The following is a 15,802-nucleotide window of genomic DNA, read 5'->3' on the forward strand; positions in this document are numbered from 1 at the left end:
GTCTGAAGGAACTGTGTGTCCATTAGAAATCTGACCCGTGAACTCGCAGGCCTCCTTGGCCATTAACTATCAGGTTATGATTGACATGTTTTATGTAGTACCCTTTGGCAAACAGCAGCTGGATGTGGTAGGATTAGGGTACTTTCACACTAGCATTATTATTTTCCGGTATTGAGTTCCATCCTAAGGGCTCAATACCGGAAAAAAATGCTTCAGTGTTATCCTAATGCATTCTGAATGGAGAGCATTCTGTTTATTGTGCATCAGGATGTCTTCGGTTCAGTCCCTCTCACGGTATTTGGCCAGAGAAAATACCGCAGCATGCATGCGCAGACCTTTAAAAATGCGGGGGGGGGGGGGGGAACCTGATTTGTTTTTCCGGATGACACTGTCTACAAATGATATCCGTTTACATACGGATTTCCAATCCGGCAGCCAGTTCCGGCAACGCAAGTGTGAAAGTACCCTTACTCCCATCAGCTTGAGCGTGTTTTAAATGGGAGTACCACCTGTCCATGTAGGAGATAACACTGTAAAGGAGCTGGGAGTGCAACCCTTCTATAGAGAGCAATGTACTAAGCTATGTGTAGTGTAGGAGATGGAATGCTTAGAGCTGGATGACACATGACTACCACCATCTTGAGATGGTCTTAATGGGAGTACCACATGTCCTTGGAAGACTAGACTATTTCAGTGACAGCAGTGAGGACCACTCTTCTATGCAGTATGCAGTACAATAACATACTATATAGGGAATGGAATATTTTCAGCAGGATATTACAGGACTACCTCCACCATCTTATCCCTAAACAAACAACCATACAATGTACTGGTATATAGAAATCTATCTGTAGAGTGCTGACTGGGACTCCATAGAGCAGACCAGGAACTAATGAAATACGGAGCAGTCAGTACTGACCCGTGCGACCATACTTCAAACCTTACAACAATGCACATGGGGTTGATATTTTTCCTGCGTCATAATTTTGGTCTTTCAACAAATGTGTATCTGTACTAAGTTTTTTTTTTTTTAATCAGCATTATTTTATTTTTTTTCCATTGTGTTTCTAGACGATAACCTGGAAATGGATGAAGAAGACTCAGCGGTTCTTATAAAGCTCTTTTGTGTACACACCAAGTAAGTATTTAACTCTGTTAATTTGCGTTTACAATTTTTGGCATTATACTTGAGCAGAAAAACTTTGAATTTATTTTTTCTAAGCTGAGATTCACCACTTAATAATTCTGGCACATCTTACGCCAGCGAGGTTTATTATTAAGACTGGCGTAATACGCCAGTCTTAATACATTCTCCCCCCCCCCCCCTTAAATTGTGCTCTTTGATTAACTGCAGATATTTAACGATTCTAGGCTATGCTGCTGCGCAGTCTAGTATCACTGACTGTGTGCACCATGTTACCCTGAGCCGACACCGTGGAGAAGGAGGGAGTTCCTCCCCACTGTGTGCGGCTGCCGCTGGCCACTAATAAGAACGGCGAGGACTAGGAGGGGAGGGACTGTTGCCCCTGCGACACCAATGAATATAGTGTAGCCTGAATACAAACGTAGGCTTCGGGTACCGGCCATATCCTGCACCCGGCCTCTATGACTGTGTGCTGCAATTAACCCCACCGGTGCGGCCTACATTTGTATTCAGGGATAAACTATATTCATTGGTGGCGCAATGGCCACAGTCCCTTTCCTCCTACTCCCCCTCTTCTTAGTATTATATTAATTGCGGCCCCCCCCCCCCCCCCCCCATCATCCACAGTATTAGTCATATAGTCATTGGTGGTGCAGTACCCCCACCCCCCCAGTATTGTAGTCATTGGTCTGCTGAAGCCCTGGCTGCCATGGTAAACTCCCTGCTGCTGTGTGCACAAAGCCCAGGGCAGCATGGAGAGTGTAAGGTCCTGTTCATCCTAATAAAGCTGTATTAGGGTGAATAGGACAAGGGATTAAAACATCCCAGGTTCTAGCCCATAAGGGGGCTAATGGTTATTACATAAAAAGTAAAAGTTTATAGGGGGTATAACGTTAAAATTTTTAATCGCCCCCTTTCCTAATTTTACATATAAAAATATAAACTCAATAAAAAAAAAATATATTACATATCACCACGTCTAAAAAAGCCTGAATGATTAAAATATATTAAAAAAAATCTATGCAATGATTGCTGTAAAAAAAAATTAAAAACCACACAATGTACATTTTTTGGAAACTTTATGGGCTGGACATTCCATACAACACGTAATGCACAAGCCTTTTTTTTTGTTTTTTTTTTGTTTTTTTCCTTCTTTCACTGCCTGGCTCTGTGTAAATATCAGAGGGCAGTCGTGTATGCCTATTCACAGAGAGGCGGGAAAACATTTGGCCCAAAATACACAGTGCAGCTATGTTTCTCTGTGTAAAAGACTTCATGTTCAGAGAGGAGGAGGAACACTTGGCCCTAGAAAGAATTGTGACATTAGAAAGTACAACGTGCCCCACAAAGAATAGGCCCTCATATGGCTATGTGCATGGAAAAATAAAGATATCGCTCTGGGAATGCAGGGAGTGAAAAACAGAGACCCCAAAATGGAAAATTGTGATGTCCTCAAAGGGTCAAATATGATACGATCAAATGTTGAAATGCTATGTTTGTTGTCAGGTGATTTTCTAAAAAAAAAAAAAAAATAGAAAATATTTCTCAACCATTGTGCTGGGAATTGTATGAACAATGGTGTCAAACTTTTCTGTGCCTTTTTAGGGCTTTGCAGGATGTTCAGATCAGATTTAAACCGCACCAGGGCCCATCAACAGAAACAGCTGCCCTGTCTTCAAGAGACAGACATGATGGTCTTGGTAATTGCACATCGTTGTTGTCTTTGTAAAGTATTTCCTGGGCAAACATTGTATTATATATGTTCATATAATTATTTTTTTTGCATATCATTATATTCATTGACTTCTATTTGAGAACTTACTAGAGCGGCTTTGTGACCTGTGCAGAAGTTATTGTGCAGGGTGAGGGGAGTAGATGAACAGTCTCAATCACCTATTGTGATCCAGAGTAGACACCTGTCCAGTGGATGGAGCTTTGTAACTCCAGCACTTCTTCCATTTAATAGGGGCAGCACAATGGTTACTGGCTCCTTCCTCTACATAATGGGACGGCTGTGTAGTTCTGGAGCTACTCTGAAAACCATCTTGTCATACTATCTCTAGAGGCAGGATACTTCTTCATGGGCTGCCCTGTAGGTTTGGGTCCCAAAGGTGGAACCCACACCATTAAGGGGAATGTGTCATCAGAAAATGATAGTTGTTTAAATCACGTTTTTATGTTTAACATATTTTTTGATCATATAATGTTACAGAAAATCCTGCAGTTTTCACACTGGCTACTAAGACTAATAGCCACCACTACTTGGTCTGTACAGATCACTTTACTGCAGTTATCTGCTTATCTGTCACTTTAATCCTGTCTGTAATAATGTCACCTTTGTGTACAGATAAGACAGGATCCACTATTCACAATAGGTGATTGTCAGAGCTCATCTATTCTTTCCTTGTACAATGACCTCTGTGCAGGTCACAGATCCTGCCTAGAAAACTATCCCATAGAAGTCAATGAGGTCCCCTCCTGACCATTGTGTCTATGGACCAGGGGGGCTACTGTAAAGAAAGTTTCTTAATTCTTTTTAAATGCTCCTAAGAACGGCTCAGGCGAGATGGCCGCCCCCATAATCATGTTCAGGAAACAGAATAAAAAAAATCTGTAATCAGAAAAAGAGGAGATCAGAAAAAAAAGTACTCTTACCGGTAATTGGATTTTACTTTCGCCTCTACAACGGCATTACCTGAAGGATTAACAGAGGAATTGTCTAGGGCGGGATAACGGCAAACAAAACCTGAAGGCCAAGTCCTTATTATAAATTACATCTAGTTTGTAATGTTTGAAGAAAGTAGACGGGCTAGACCAAGTGGCTGCCTGACACATCTCCTCTAAGGAAGCATAGGCGCCGTCCGCCCAAGATGCAGAAACCTCCCTGGTTGAATGTGCCTTTGGTTTTAGCGGGGGAGAAACGTTCTTTTCCCTATATCAAAGGATAATGCATTGTTTAATCCAGCATGCTATGGTGTCTTTGCTTTCAGCTCTCCCCTTGTTCTGGCCTAGGTACTGAATGAACAACTGATCCGACTTCCTAAAGTCTCTAGTTTTTTCAAGGTACTGTAAGACGCATCTCCTAACTGTCCAAATTCTGAAATCTTCTTCTTTCTTTTTCTGAAGTTGTCTGGGGGCAAAAAGGAGAAAGAGAGATTTTATTGGCAATGGAACTTAGAGACCACTTTAGGAAGGAAATTTGGAGAGTGACGTAAAATTATTCCCAATTTTTTTTTTTTTCTTCGATGTGCCCACTTTGGGGGACATGTGGGGGAAAAATATGATGGTGGGATACTGTGTGGGGGCAAAATAGTATGGGAGGGATTATTATGGGATTACTTTGGGGGGGCTAATAATTATGGGAGGGATTACTATGTGGGGGGTAAATTACTATATGGGGCAGTGTGGGGGAAACTACTGTTTGGGGGCAGCGTGGGGGGCGTTGCTATTGGGAAGGCACTGTAGCAGAAATTCTATTATTTCTGGGGACACCATGCAGGGATTATTACCTGGAGCACAATATAAGGTGTTATTATTATTACTGGACACTACTGCTGTGGACACTACAAGGGACATTTATCAAACTGGTGTAAAGTAGAACTGGCTTAGTTGCCCACAGCAGCCAATCAGATTCCACCTTTCATATTTGACAGCTCTTTTGGAAATACAGTTCTACTTTACACCAGTTTGATAAATGACCCTAATTATATCTACTGGGGTCACTATTTTTTCAGCAGTATAGTACTTGGGGCATTGGGGAGCACAACGGGCACAGTATTGGCGGTGGCATCAGGATGAAACTGTGGGGACACCAGGATGGGGTGGTTGATGGAAAAGCTGGGAAATCTAACGTGTGTGTTACAAACTCTGTAGAGATGAGATGCAGCTGAAAGAATTTGTTATGGCGGTCTAATGGAGGAGAAGAGGAAAGAGAAGGTCTACATGACAGGAGATATCCCTGGATCTTAGAGGGGGGCCCAGAGAAAGGACCCGCCCCGGATGCCAAACACCCTAGGCAGCCTCTGTCTTTCCAGGGTGTTGACCCATGACATGCCTCTCCTCGTGCCTTGTGGAGCATTCTAATTTTTGTGCTTTTCCTAGTTACGCTCGGTGTCCACACTCCTTCAGTAGGTGGAACGTCTGCACGGGTTGCCAGTTTTCTTCCTTCCCCGGTGGAGTATTGCGTTACCAACAAGTTGATGTTGGCTACTGCTATTTGACCTCCTTTTCAGGTGCAGCCCCCCCCTCTGGAGAGGCCATGGGTGCTGGTATGGCCTCCCCTTATGAGGCAGTCTTGCGCTGGCCGTAGATTTTTGGGCTACTCCTGTTCCATGGCTACTACTGTGTGACCCCTTCCAAGGTGGAGTTTTTGCATTCTTCCTTCAAATGCCAACAGTCGCTGGTTTTGGCTTACAGGTGATGCATTGTCAGTGGGCACTGCATCGGAGGTTCTTGCCGCATCCCCTTCCTCTATGTGGGGTATCGACCCCGGCATTTTGTGCGGTTTTCTGAAACACATTTACCAGGCATGGTATGTATGGTGTTCCTGAAGCGGTGGCTGATAGGTTCATTTATTCCTTATGGCACTGGTCAAATGCCCATACCATTCCATGCTACAGGTGATGGGTTTTCTCACTTCTGGTGGGCACTAGTGTGGTTTTCTGTACCTGGTATAACTTACCGATTTTTTTTTTTTTTTTTTTTTTTTTTTTTTTTTTTTTTTTTTGTGGCACTGGTTTAGCACCTTGTTCCCCTTCACATGTCGTGCATTGCCTCTACCATCTGCTACGGTAACTGCATCCGCATTCCCTCCTTGTGGAAGTTTGGGTATGCACTTATCCAGTTTGCCTCTGAGTCGTCTGCACTGCTTTCCTCACCGGGTACAGCAGTCGTACTGTCCTTGCTGTCACCACATAGGCTACTTTCACACTAGCGTTCGATCGGATCCGTTCTGAACGGATCCGCTCATATTAATGCAGACGGTGGCTCCGTTCAGAACGGATCCGTTTGCATTACCATGAACAAAAAAAAAAATATTTTTTTTTTTTTTGTTCATGATAGTGCAAACGGATCCGTTTTGACTTTACATTGAAAGTCAATGGGGGACGGATCCGTTTGAAAATTGAGCCATACTGTGTCAACTTCAAACGGATCCGTCCCCATTGACTTACATTGTAAGTCTGGACGGATCCGTTTGCCTCCGCACAGCCAGGCGGACACCCGAACGCTGCAAGCAGCATTCAGGTGTCCGCCTGCTGAGCGGAACGGAGGACAAACGGTGCCAGACTGATGCATTCTGAGCGGATCCGCATCCACTCAGAATGCATTAGGGCTGGACGGATCCGTTCGGGGACGCTTGTGAGAGCCTTCAAACGGAACTCACAAGCGGAGCCCCGAACGCAAGTGTGAAAGTAGCCTTACACTAGTTCTCTACTGAACCGTATCGGCCTCTACTTCTCCCCTTCCGCAAGGCGAGTAGTTGCTCTTCCCCAGATATTGTTTGTGCTTGCTTGGCCAGTTTCCATAGCCGTTAGGTTCTTGTAGGCCCCCTTTCTGCTGTGGAGTATCTGCGTGGGTAGTATAGTTCCGTTATTTTTTTTATTTTTTTTATTTTTTATTTTTTTTATTTTTTCTGGGACTTTGTGGCGTTCAACGTCCTCACTCCCTTCCTGGCGCAGTATTTATCCCATATCTGGTTCCGGTCTGGCCCTTTTGTGCATTCCTCTCATAGCCTCCTTCTCTTCTTTAGGTGGAGTTGGTCCGCAAAGGCAGTCAATAGTGTCTGATGGGTTTATGCAACTTTTATGTTTTCAGACATGTACGTTGCTTCTACCTGTTCCCTTGGCCTCTGTACTTTTTCTTTAGTTTCAGGTTAGGTCTGCCAGTTTAGGCAGCCTTTCATGGGTATCAGACAGCTTCTCTCTTCTCTTGTTCTATAAGTTAAGGTCCTCCTCTCCATGTCTCTGCTTACCACATTGTCATCTGCTGGGAGTTCTCTTCTCTGACCGCCTGGTATGGAGTTAGGGGTTGTCGCCTTCTGACACCTCTACTTCCTTCATGGGGGGGCTAAATTTGTCACATCCCCAGTTCTGTCCCTTGGTATCCAGACACCACCATTTTCAGTTCATTTTCTTCTCATGCCATGTCTTGACTGTTGATTACTCTAGGGCAGTGATGGCGAACCTATGGCACGGGTGCCAGAGGCGGCACACAGAGCCCTCTCTGTGGGCACCCGCACCCTGGAAAAATCTATGGTGTACCAATATGCCTTAGAGTTTTCCTGCCATTCATCAGCACAGGGCGCGCCATGAACAGCACAGGCAGCGCACTGAATGCAGGCAGGCTATTATAGCTAAATGATAAAGTACATGGAAGATATTCTATATTGGACTGTAGTATTCAGGTTACATTGCCGTGTTGGCACTTTGCGATAAATAAGTGGGTTTTGGGTTGCAGTTTGGGCACTCGGTCTGTAAAAGGTTCGCCATCACTGCTCTAGGGGGTCTTTTCCTGGGGTGCTGGACCTTGGGTATCACCTTCCTTAGAAGTCTTCTGGGCCCAGGCTATGTTTTCTCTCTCCTGTATATTCCGTAGTCCCTCCATTTGCTCTGGCGCCTGACTTTTTCATTGTTGTCCATCTTGTAGATATTCGGTGTGCTCTGCACTTCTTCTGAAGTCTCCTAAGCCATGGCTTATGTCCCCAGGGCTGTTCTTCTGCCCAGCGCGGGCATCTGGGTATTCAGACACTCTCTGGCTAGCCTTCCTAGGAATGGCTCTTCCTGTCCATTTTTCAGGGGTCTTGGTGTGTCCTCCCCCCGCAATTCTGTGCGAGGCCTTGAATTCCTTCTGGTCTTGTTTCCTCCCCATGGTACTGCTCTTTAACTTCCCATGGTCTTCTGTTTTCCCCCAATGATACAAGCGAGAAAGTAGGCAAGACAAATATCCAACTTCTTTAGTGGAAGCAGGAAGGGTCGTTTTACAGATGGCACATCTCTTTTGTGACTGCTCTCCACTGGCTTTTGAACTTTTTTTTCCCTACAATGCAAAATAGACTTTCTCGCCCAATTTCCTTGGGGGACACAGAAGACCTTGGTATAGCTCATCTCCATAGGAGGCGTGACACTAAGTGAGAACTGTTAAGCCCCTCCTCCACAGCTATACCCTCAGCCTGGAGAGAGAGACTGCCAGTTTTTGCTTAGTGTCCAAGGAGGCAAGACACTCCCTGCTCTGCAGGGCTGTTTTTCTCCTGTTTGGTTTTTAGTTTTGATTTTTGCTTTTGTCTTTTTCTTCAGATCATCAGGGACAACAGAGACGCACTAGACCTCTCTGTTTCTCCCGGGGTCGAGCTGCGCCAGTGCCGGTCATCCGCACTGCTGCCTCCCCCACAGAAGGCAAGGTGGACCAGGGCAGCCCAGCTCCCCTGCATCCCGCCAGCGCAAGGGTCGCCCGCACGCCAAGTCCCTCTTCCAGCGTCCTGCCACTACGGTGCCAGTAGCTGAAGGGGCGACCCTGCTGGAACGGACCGAGGGTGAAGACGGCTGTGGTAAGAGAGAGGCTTCTCCAGCCCTACGTTCCCCTCATTCCCTCCCCGGTCTCCTGCGTGCTGGACCCCCATACTGGTCCCTGCTGGACCTAGGCTGGCCCCTGAGGTGTCGTTGGGAACAGCCATTTTTCTGGCTCCAGGGCTGTCTCTCATATCCAGCTGTTGCCCAATAATCATATAGCCCCACACCACCACCATACTGGTGACCGCGGGGCGACTATACACTGCCCCTTCATAGGGCATTGCACAGGGGTGAGCAATGGATTGCTGTGGAGGAATTCTGCTTTAGGAGCGGAGACCCGCTCCTAGCTGCCTCTGACACACGGGTTATGCCGGCCCTCCCCCTTACCGGTCGCAGATTCAGTACAAGGGGCCCGCGCTGACTGCCCTGTCCCTCCTCCACGGGCGCCTGGTGCTGGACCGGTGCTGGACCAGTGCTGGACTTCAGGGTCCCCCCCCCTGCCCTCCTTACCGGTGTCTAGGGCCAGGGGCCCGCTCCAGAAGCTGCCGGCTCCAGAAGCTGCCGGACGCAAGGCCCTCACGGCCTGCATGTACTGAGCGCGATGCTCCAGCAGGCCCCGGCTGACTGTTCAGGCTTCCGGTCGGCCGGGAGCCGCAAACTTTTAACCCAGGCTTCGGCCGCAATCCGGCCCTTTGTCTCTGCCGGCCCGCGGGGTGGGCACCCGCGGCCGTTAGTGCATGCGTCAGCCGGCTCCCTCCCTCTCCCGGCCGACCGCCGGTACTCCCGGTCGGCCGGGTGCCGCGAAAATCTAGGCCCCGGCTTCACGGCCTACTAGGCCACAAACTTCCAGCCTCGGTTGGAGGGGGCGGGAACTTCTCGCGGCGCGAATTCTTCCCGCCTGGAGGTCCCCCGCCCCCAGGGGATCGCAGTGCCGCCCCCTAGGCCGGATGTTTGTTAACCTGTTGGGTACCGACCACCAGGGGCCGGCTCCCATCTAGAGGACACCCTCTATGTTCTGGGCTTCCTGGTGGGCCTGTATGAGATTGTGCCCCTGTATGGTGGCCCCTTTTTTGCCTCAGAGTGGCTGTGTTTTAAAAAAAAATTAATAAAAAATAATAAAGTTAATAAATAACGGAATGGTTGCGCAGGACGCTGCAGCCTGATGCAGTAGTGCTGGCCGCACACTATGCCCCCCTGCCGTAGGCGGCATGTTGCGCTCCTCGGCTGCGGTTCTGGCCAGCTACATGTTTCCCTTCTAGGCGGACCCTTGCCATCTCCCGGGATACGGCGCTGACCAAAGGCATGCGCCCCGTCTATAGGCAGAACGTCGCCTCTCCAGTTACAGGTTGGCCATGTGCATCACTCTCACTGGATTTAATGCCGGACAGGTGCATGACCCCCTTCTGGGGCAGAAGAATTGCACTCTCACCGGATACGGTGCTGGCCATGTGCACGACCCCCCCTCCTTGAGGAGCGCGGCACTCTCACTGGATTCCTGCCGGCCATGTGTGTAACCCCCTTCTATGGCGGTACGCTGCACTCTCACTGGGTTCGCTGTCGGCCATGGGTATAAAACGTGCACGTCCCCCTTCCATATGCGGAACACTGCACTCATTGGATTCACTGCCGGCCATGTGCACGTCCCCCTTCCATAAGCGGAACGCTGCACTCTCAATGGATTCGCTGCCGGCCTTGTGCATGACTCCCTTCCATAAGCGGTAGGCTGCACTCTCATTGGTTTCGCTGCCGGCCTTGAGCATGCCTCCTTCTCTCGGGCGGCATACATACTCTTCCTGGCTGGGGTTGTTCTCTCGCGGTAGGTTGCTGGCCACGTGCTTGACCCCCTTCCATGGCGGGGTGCTTGCACTCTCACCGGATCCGCTGCCAGCCATAGGCATGGCCCCCCCTCTTCCTTGGGCGGTGTACCGCACTCTCGCTGGCTTTGCTGCCGGCATGGGCATGCCTCCTCTCCTCAGGCGACATACATGCACCTTCACTGACGGTGTTTGTTCTTGCGCCAGTACGTTGCTGGCCATGTGCATGGCACCGTCCGTGGCGGGGTGTTCGCGCTCTCCTGGGATGCGATGCTGCCGTGTGCGGTTCATTGCACCCTCACCGAATACGTTGCTGGCCAGGAGCATGGCCCTCTAAACATGGGTGCGCTGCTTGCACTCCCTTTGGAAACGGTGCTGGCCTTGTGCATGACCACTTCTCATTCCGTGGGCGGTAATTTGCGCGCTCATGAGATTCACGGCTGTCCTTCTATATGCTGTACTGGACGTTCCCCTTTCATTGGCGAATTACTCGTTGCACTCTCACAAAATTCGGTGTTGGGTGGGTTATTGCACAATAATTTAATGCCAGGATAATCCTGTGCATGCCCTTCCCCCTTCACTAGGTCCTTTGGTGCGGGCCTTTGCACTCTTGCCGTCTGCAGAGTTTGCCAGGTGCCTTTCTCTCCCCTTTTCTGGGCGGACTGCTTGCGTTCCATAGCATGCCCCCTGTACTAGCCTTGTGCATAACTCCCTTTCGGGTTGCACTTTGCACTTCCATGGATACTGTGGGATGCTTGGCTGTGCGCTCTGTGCGTTGTTTGGGCCGTGTTTGCCTTCTCCTCCCGTGGGTGGGTTGGCCTTCTCGCTGCCTGCGGTTTGCTAGTACGTATGCCTCCCTTCCTCCTGCGACATACTTTTTTCTCTTGGGGTGAGGCTGCTTGTCGCTAGCTTTGCACTCTTTTCTGAAGAGGTCATTCTGTCCACCTGTATGAGCCTAAGGTGTTGTCCAACACACAACAAATGAATGCCCAATGTATTCACCGCTGTATACCTTGTATATATGTAGACGGGCTCTGCTGGCTCGCTACTGCACCGAGCTGGGTGGCACTCATTCTCTGGTGTGGTCCCGTTGTGACTGCACTAGCCATGTTCATTGGCCCTTCCACCTGGGGAGTGTTCGGGGTACCTTGATGCGTACCCGTTCGTCTTCCCGTGACATTGCTTCCCCGCGCAAGCCGTCGGGTCGAGAGCGTTGTCTTTGGCGCCTTCTGCACTTCAGTCTGATCTGCTACCAGGAACAGACCGCTCCTCTCGGGTAGGTCACCCAACTTCTCTTGGGTGCTCGTCTATCCAGGTCTGAGGGACCTCCACTTTGGGTTCTTCAGGGTTTTCGCCTTCTGCGAGGCGATGTGCAGGTCGTCTCACAGAGTAGCAGGTATTCGGCTTTTGAACTGTCCTGTGGCTTCCCTGTTTGCCATTCCTCCTTTCGGTTTGGAGGGTGTTATGCCGGCCTCTGTCTCGACTGCTTTTCCTCGCCGGCTCGGTTTTTTTTTGGCTTCCTCTCTGAGTTTGTCACTCTGAGGTGGCTTCTGCACCGGCCAGGACTCAGAGGCTGTTTCGTCATTGCCCCCTCCCCTTCGGGGGTGAGCATGGTTGTTCACTTGGATGGTTCCGGTGTTACTTGTGGTCTCGTACCGTCTCCCTCGTTTTCGCTGGCAGTACTAGCTGTGTGCCTGTTTGCCAGGCCTATTGCGTTCTGTCCTCCCGCTGGGTGCAGATTGCCTTTCCATTCTGGGCATATGGTCCTGCTGGACTTACCTTTTCGGTAACTTGGGAGGACTACCCTTCGGTCACGGTTGTCCTTGACTTTCCCTCACCAGGACTGTAGAACTCCTTCCTGTGGTGGCTACGTCGACTTGGACTTTGGCCTGTCTTGTCCTGGCATCTGTCGGCTGCTGGGCGGACCCTTCCGGTTTCTTCCGTCTGTCCTTCTGCTCACCCACTCCGGTTGGATACGGGACTATGTTGTTCGGGGGCCGACGGGAGTTTTCTTCCGACCCTTGGGCCGTGTTACTGGTCTGCGCCTGATCACATTGGGTTTTTTTCCCGCTTGCCAGGCGATTCCTGCGAGCGCGCTAGTGTTCGCTCCCGACTGTGCTTCGTCCAGGTTCGGTTGTCGGACTTAGGGTTCTTGACTAGGTTTTGTGGTAAGTGGGGCATTCCCCCACTCTGCTTTTCTCTCCCTTGGTTCTGTCTTTCTCTAGTCCGGCCTGACCCTGGGACTGGGACTCTGTTACTGAAGTGTCAAGTGTCGGCGCTGTCCTTCCCCTTGCAGCGTTTTCTGGCCCTCCTGGGCCTGTCATGACCTTCTTCCACAGAGTGGCTCTTTGGTTCCTCTGTACCGTTCCCTGGTACCGCCCTGGGAACTACACACTGAGCTCTTGGCGCTCCACTCTTTCCCTTGGTGCCGTTGTAGAAGTTCTCCCTACTCCTGCTGTCCTGTACAGTTGTGTTTTCTGTTGCCATCATGTCTGACGGGTGCCTGATGGGTGGCCCTTCGTGTTCTGTGCCCTCTGTCCTTTTCCAGGACGGGGCTATTTCTCCATCCCGTCCCTTCCTTCTGAGGGTGGTATCTGCCTTCTTATCTACGAGGCTTTGGTCATCCCCTTCCCGTCTCCGGGAACGGGCGCTTCTTGGAGATTGTTTGGGTTTGCAGTTGTTACTTGGAGATCTCCGGCTCTTGTCGGCGTTCGGTCTCTTGTGTTTCCGGGATGTCCGCGCAAAGGGTTGACGGCCTCCAGGGTGGCTTTCCTTCGCTCTCTGTGTCTATTGCTGTGGTTACCGCACCAAGGGCAGGGTTCTGCTTTTGGTGTCACCGTTCATTTCACCAGAGCGGTCGGTGCCTCCTGGGCCGGAGGCATAAGGCTTCGGCCATGCTTTTGTGCAAGGCGGTCGCTGGTCTTCCTTGCACACCTTACTGAGTTCTACAGGGTGCGCACTGGGGCTTCGGCGTCTGCTGCCTTGGGCCGCCTGGTCTGCAGGCGGCGGTTTCTTGATGCCTTCGGGTGCTTTGCCTTGGTGCTGTGGTCCCTCCCCTCTTGGACTGCTATTGAACGTCCCAAGGTCTTCTGTGTCCCCCAAGGAAATTGGGCGAGAAAACGAGATTTTTGTATAACTTACCAGTAAAATCTCTTTCTCGCTCTTTCCTTGGGGGACACAGCACCCACCCATTCTTTGTTTCCGAGTTTGTTTTACCCGTTGGGTAGTTGGCTTGTTGGTTCCACTTTTGGACTTTGCCTTTTCTCACTACTTGGACACGCAACTGGCAGTCTCTCTCTCCAGGCTGAGGGTATAGCTGTGGAGGAGGGGCTTAACAGTTCTCACTTAGTGTCACGCCTCCTATGGAGATGAGCTATACCAAGGTCTTCTGTGTCCCCCAAGGAAAGAGCGAGAAAGAGATTTTACTGGTAAGTTATACAAAAATCTCGTTTTTATGCACTAATCTAATTGTTCTCTGCCCCCTGAAGGAAGCGCAGTAGCCTCCAGGTAATGCCGTTGTGGAGGCGAGAGGCAAATAGGATGTGCTACGATCTGGTTTTAACTGGCAAATAAACTTTTTAGTGACATTTCCTTTAAAGGGCTTCTGTCACCCCACTAAACTCATATTTTTATTTTTTTTTATTTTTGGGGGGTACTTATAATCCCTATACTGCAATATATCTATACATTATGTTATTAATCATTTTCATTCTGTAGATAAGGCAAAAAAACGTACTTTTATAATATGCTAATTACCTAGGGCATCTACTTGCTGGTACCAGCCGCAAAAAAACGCCCCCTCCTGTTGATTGACAGGGTCAGCCGCGATCTCCTCCTCTGGCTGGCCCTGTCTGCATTTCAAAAATCGCGCACCTGTCTTGATTCGGCGCAGGCGCTCTGAGAGAAGGAGGCTCGCCTCCTCAGCCCTTCTCAGTGCGCCTGCGCCGATGACTGACTTCTTTCGGTGACGTCATCGGCGCAGGCGTACTGAGGGAGTGCTGAGGCGGCGAGCCTCCTTCTCTCAGAGCGCCTGCACCGAATCAAGACAGGCGTGTGATTTTTGAAATGCAGACAGGGCCAGCCAGAGGAGGAGATCGCTGGCTGGCCCTGTCTGCATTTCAAAAATCACACGCCTGTCTTGATTCGGTGCAGGCGCTCTGAGAGAAGGAGGCTCGCCGCCTCAGCACTCCCTCAGTACGCCTGCGCCGATGACGTCACCGAAAGAAGTCAGTCATCGGCGCAGGCGCACTGAGAAGGGCTGAGGAGGCGAGCCTCCTTCTCTCAGAGCGCCTGCGCCGAATCAAGACAGGTGCGCGATTTTTGAAATGCAGACAGGGCCAGCCAGAGGAGGAGATCGCGGCTGGACCCTGTCAATCAACAGGAGGAGGGGGCGGTTTTTTGCGGCTGGTACCAGCAAGTAGATGCCCTACTTGCTGGTAGACAGGTAATTAGCATATTATAAAAGTACGTTTTTTGCCTTATCTACAGAACAAAAATGATTAATAACATAATGTATAGATATATCGCAGTATAGGGATTATAAGTACCCCAATTTAAAAAAAAAAAAATGAGTTTGGGGTGACAGAAGCCCTTTAAGGGTTTTGTTTCGAGATTAGAAGTATTAGAATAAAGCCTCATTCACACATCAGTATTGGTACAGTGATTGTGAGCCAAAACCAGGATTGGAGCCTCCACAGATATAAGGTATAATGGAAAGATCTACACCTGTTCTGTTTTTAGAGCTGCACCTGGTTTTGGCTCAAAATCACTGATGGAAATCACTGACAGAACACTGACGTGTGAATGAGCCATTAGGCTGCCGTTTTTCCTTGTCATCAGCATCACATGTATTCATGGACTGTGTAGGGCAGTGATGGTGAACCTTTTAGAGACAGAGTGCCCAAACTGCAACCAAATATCCACTTATTTATGGCAAAGTGCCAACACTGCAATTTAACCTGAATACCAATATAGTATATCTTCCATGTACTTTATCATTTAGCTATAATAGCTTAATAGCCTACATTCAGTGCGCTGCCTGTGCTCTTCATAGTGTGTCCTGTGCTGATGAATGGCAGGAAAAGTCTAAAGCATATTGGTACACCATAGACTTTTTCCAAGGCGCGGGTGCCCACAGAGAGGGCTCCGAGTGCCGCCTCTGGCACCCGTGCCATAGGTTCGCCATCACTGGTGTAGGGCCTTACAGCTGGATGCAGTGGATGCTACAAGTGCTTGAGGGTGAATGAAGAAGATATTCTACACATGGCTCCTCAGTATGCTGCATTGCTATCTGAAACGCATACAGGTCTAGTCTTGCAGCTTCTTTACTTGCCCCCTTG

At 49.5% G+C, this 15,802-nt stretch overlaps 1 protein-coding gene across 1 annotated transcript in view; it reads left to right on the forward strand.

Moving 5' to 3' along the window:
• Positions 1 to 15,802, forward strand: part of EDC4 (enhancer of mRNA decapping 4) — a 98,626-nt gene that overhangs the window by 26,314 nt on the left and 56,510 nt on the right. Inside the window, exons 13-14 of the mRNA XM_044269760.1 lie at positions 1,072 to 1,138; positions 2,750 to 2,844. Of these exons, the coding sequence (XP_044125695.1) occupies positions 1,072 to 1,138; positions 2,750 to 2,844 (162 nt within the window). The remainder of the gene's footprint in view (positions 1 to 1,071; positions 1,139 to 2,749; positions 2,845 to 15,802) is intronic.

The sequence above is a fragment of the Bufo gargarizans genome, chromosome 10 (genome assembly GCF_014858855.1).
Source record: "Bufo gargarizans isolate SCDJY-AF-19 chromosome 10, ASM1485885v1, whole genome shotgun sequence".
In the NCBI taxonomy this organism is placed as follows: domain Eukaryota; kingdom Metazoa; phylum Chordata; class Amphibia; order Anura; family Bufonidae; genus Bufo; species Bufo gargarizans.